The following is a 4,334-nucleotide window of genomic DNA, read 5'->3' as shown; positions in this document are numbered from 1 at the left end:
CCTACCGGGGCCGGCGAGGCACCTCGCACTGGCCGCAAATGCTGGCGGTTGCGAAATGTGAGTCGTCCACTCCCCTCCAGTTCGACCGTGTACTGATGGTGTGGCCGCACTTCAGTGACAACGCCACGGGCCCACGCCTATCCCACACCTTCGTAGACGGTTCCTGTATCCACACCTGCGTGCCGAGCGCGAGGGGGGGCAGAGTTCTTGGCGTTCCCTGCATGTCTATCCATGCCTCTTGTTGCCGCGCTGCTTCACGCTCTCTTGCCCGCAACGCCTGCCGCCAGAACATGTCTACCCTGTAGTGCTGATCGTGGACTGGCACACCGTCCCGTAGCTGCCTGCCCATGGCCAGTTGACTTGTTCACGCCCCGCAGAGGCGTGTTCAGGTACTTTAGCAACGCCACCGCAGCTCTGTCAGTGTCCAGGCTGCCTCCAGCGCCCGTGTTGACCCGCAGCAGCCTCTTGGCGGACTTCACTGCGGCCTCCGTCCGTCCATTTGACTGCGGGAAGTGGGCAGAGGCTATCCTCCTCTCCACTCCCCATCTCCCAAAGAAGTTGCACATCTGCTCAATGGTTAAGTTAGTCTCCCCGTCCGTGGAGACTGATTCTGGAGCGCCCCACCGGCTGAAGTATCGTCTAAACACTGACGCAAATTTGCTTGAAGTGGCGCCGCTGACAAAGTGTGCTATTTCGAGCCAGCCGGTGAATCTGTCAGCGTAAGCCAAGTACACATGCCCTTCAAGCTGGAACAAGTCAGCCACGGTGTGTTGGAAGGGATACTGAGGTGGGGGCGTGGGGCTGAGGGGCTCGGCGGCTTGCGAGGGTGAGTGTGCATTGCAGACGGCGCAGGAGTCTCTGTGGTGCTGCAGATCGCCCTCCATGCCGGACCAATACACAGCTTGCCTCGCCCTCCTTAACATCCTGTCCAGCCCTTGGTGGCCCGCGTGAAGGTTCGCCGCCACACGTTGTCTCAGAGCCATCGGTATCACCAGGCGCACTGACACCTGCTCGTAGGTGTAAGTCACCAGGCCTTGGGACACCGCCAGCCTGTCCCTGACCGTGTAGAACTGACGCAGGCAGACCACCTCTTGCGCCCGGTGTGGGTTCCAGTCTCCTGCTGTTACCTTCGCGACGAGTAGCTGATAGTCTGGGTCATCAGTGGCCGCTTGCAGCACTGTCGCGCTGTCCATGACTATCTGCTCGCCACTGTCGAGTGCTGCCACTGTCGCAGCCGCCACTGCGACCTCTACTGTGCTGGCCTGCTCTTCATCCACAACGTCTGGTGGTGCGCAGAGTGCTGGGTAGCGAGACAGGAAATCTGCAGCGTGGTTGCGCTTGCCAGGCAAGTATTTGATCTGAAATCTATACTGCAGGGTCTTCTCTTTCAGGGCAAACAGTCTTGGGTTAACCACGTCCTTCAGCTCCCTGTCTCTCAAGAGCTTCACCAGCGGACGATGGTCAGTTATGATAAGAAGATTGGGGCACCCAAGGAGGAATAGGCGGGCTTTGCGAAGGCACCATGTGACAGCCAGAGCCTCGCCCTCCACGGGCGCGTAGCCTGTCTCCGCAGGTGTCAGGTGACGGCTGCCACACAATGCCAAGCGCCGGGGGTTTCTCTCATGGGACAGGAACAGTGCTGCTGCAGAACCACGAGGCCAATGCCCACTTTACTCCAGTCCGTCACCACCACAGTAGGCCTATCCTTGTCGTAGAACGTCAGGCCCTCCTTTGCTAGTTTGCAGATTACTTCCTTTGCCCGTTCAAACTTTTCCTGCAGGTTGACGTCCCAGTAGACTTTCTTTCCCTGTGGTTTACGTAGAAGCTCCCTGAATGGCTCCATGATTGGTGCGGTGGCCTAGAAGGACGCCAGCTGGTTAACAAAACCGTGCCAGGAGCGGATATTTGTTAGGGAGGGCTGGGCAGGCATGTCAAAACTTCTCAAAACAGCCAGCCTCTCCTCTGTGGGCTTGTAGGTGTCCCCCCTACGTGAAATCCAACAAAGTGTGCCAGAAAGCATCCTTCACACTTGAATCAAACAGCAGGGTGTCATCTACACACTTGAACTTCCTTGGGATCCCCGCAATGGCGACGTCAAATCTTTTGGTGTAGGCGTCAGGGGCGGCACAGTGCCCCATGGGGGTCCTGCAGTATCTATAACTGCCCCACGGGGTAATAAATGTGGTGAGTTTCCTGCTATCTTCATGCAATTTCAATTGGTGAAACCCCCAGTGTGCATCAGCGGTGGTCTTGTAAGTGCGATGGGGGATGCCAGACACCATATCAAACAGTGTAGGAGTGTGGTGGGTCTCCCTCCTGCAGGCCATGTTGAGCTTCTGGTCATCAATGGTGCGTCTCGGCTGGCCCGACTTTTAAGTGATCACCACCATTCTGGCACACCATTCTGTCGCTTCTTCCACTGGTATTGGCTCTAGAATCCCCTTTCTTACATCTTCATCCAGCTGCCTCTACACCTCCGCCTGCCAGTGTCTCGGCACTGAAGCTGGTACATGGCAGGCATGGGGTTTGGTGCCTGGGAGCAGGTGGATGACGTGCGGCTCGCCTTCCATTACTGGCAGAGGGCTTCTATCGATGTTAAATGTTCACCCAGAAAAGTGGTGGAGAAGCCACTCCTCCAGTCGTGAAGCGTTCTCTTCCAGAGGCGGGAAAGGGATAGCCGTGGGTCGCGGAGGCGTACTATCAGCTGGTGTGGAGGCAACAGTGTCGCCAACGTCGGCAGATGCCACAGTTACAGGCTGGTGTGGGAAGTCAGCGTGTATCAATCCCAGATCCTTGCAGGCTTGTAAGATGTAGCACCGGGAGGTGGTCTTCATGACAAAGACGTCTTGTGTTGTGGCCCTGCTGCCATGTCGCATGATGCAAAAGAATGCGCCCATGGGCTTGAGGCTCACATTTGCCACGTCGCGCAATTTGCCGCGACGCGCTAGTGACGCCGTCTCGATGCCCAGCATTGCCAGCAGGACTGGCCCCGCCACACACACTTGAGCCTGTGTCTGGTACCACTTGTATCCTGGCCGACTTCCCCTCCTTCCGTGTGTCGCTGACAGTCACCCAGATATATGGCTGGCTCTGGGCTTTTCCTGTGGCGGCAATCACGATGCCGGAGGTTTCCAAGTCCTCAGCTGCGGCCGCCTTTTTGGTCCTGCTCTTGCACAGGCTGCGGAGATGTCCTGTCTTGCCACAGTTAAAGCATGCCAGTTCCCCAGCAGGGCACGAGCCTCTCCCGGGCTTCTGCATGGTCCCACAATTACCACAGCGGGGCTTGCTAGGCTGGCGGCGGGTGGCAGCGACCGGAGGCGCGAGCTCATCTTGCGGTGCGCCCGGCAGCGGTGTCACTGCCGCCACTGCCGTAGTTTCCTGTCTAAAGTTCCCGCCAAAACTGAGGAAAGCGGCGTCCCTGTAAGCCGCCTCGAATACCGCACAAAACTTGCGCAGGGAATCCGCATCATGAAACGTTTCACACCTGCGAAACACTTCCTCTTTTAACACAGCACTCTATAAACCACTTACCAGCTTGCGGAGTAGCATGTACTCAGACAAACCACTGTCACAGTGAGGACATTTAATGTTATTTGTCTCTATTTAAGATGTGTATTTCAATGTCATTCTAAATTCATCATAAAAAAAAAACTATGTAAAAATTTTTGAGGCTGAAACAGATTAATTGTACTTATATTAATTTCAATGGAAAAATTGTTTTGGGTCTTGAACAATTTGATTTGTGAACTAAGGCCTGGAACAGATTAAGTTCGTGAACTGAGGTTCTATTGTATAATGAAACAACTAATGGCAAAAAAAAGGATTAGGTTCTGTGACCTTGGTCAAAGGTAAGTTTTCATTTCAAGCTAAAATGTACAATACCAAGTGCAACAAATGTGTCTATTCTACAGAACTGTCAGTAAAGCAACTTGAAAGAGAGAACAGCATACAAAGAACATGATTTCATATTATTTAAACATTTAAAATGTGTAGTTAATATGTCAGGGAGGGTAACTTGCTCACCACTCTTTTGCCTCTAAACAATTTCTACCATCTTTGGGAGTGTTTTTGGTACCCTAACCTGCTTAGCCTTACTGCTAGGATTTGCACCAGAACTCATTGGCCATTTGGGAGGAATAGATAGCACTTGAGAGGCAAAATAAGACACAGTCTATACACCACATGGTCAGTCACAAACACAATACCACATCAAAGACAGTGAAGGAAAGAATATGTCAGCAGTAACACTATAACACATCTGAGCACTGATCAGTCACATAAAGCACTGTACACTGCATTTGTACTGTATGGTAAACTTACTTACAAGCAAAGTG

General features: G+C 53.4%; 1 protein-coding gene across 1 annotated transcript; it reads right to left on the bottom strand.

Moving 5' to 3' along the window:
* Window positions 1-254: 254 nt before the first annotated feature.
* LOC135113376 (uncharacterized protein K02A2.6-like) lies at window positions 255-1,843 on the bottom strand. Its single transcript, XM_064028633.1, has 2 exons — window positions 1,770-1,843; window positions 255-1,587 (listed from the first exon to the last, which is right to left on the bottom strand). Exons 1-2 carry the CDS (start codon window positions 1,841-1,843, stop codon window positions 255-257), a joined length of 1,407 nt encoding a protein of 468 aa, XP_063884703.1.
* Window positions 1,844-4,334: the final 2,491 nt, after the last annotated feature.

Source organism: Scylla paramamosain, chromosome 25 (genome assembly GCF_035594125.1).
Source record: "Scylla paramamosain isolate STU-SP2022 chromosome 25, ASM3559412v1, whole genome shotgun sequence".
Lineage (NCBI taxonomy): Eukaryota > Metazoa > Arthropoda > Malacostraca > Decapoda > Portunidae > Scylla > Scylla paramamosain.
Note: the sequence above shows the minus strand (reverse complement) of the source record. Positions and strands in the feature narration are given on the sequence as shown.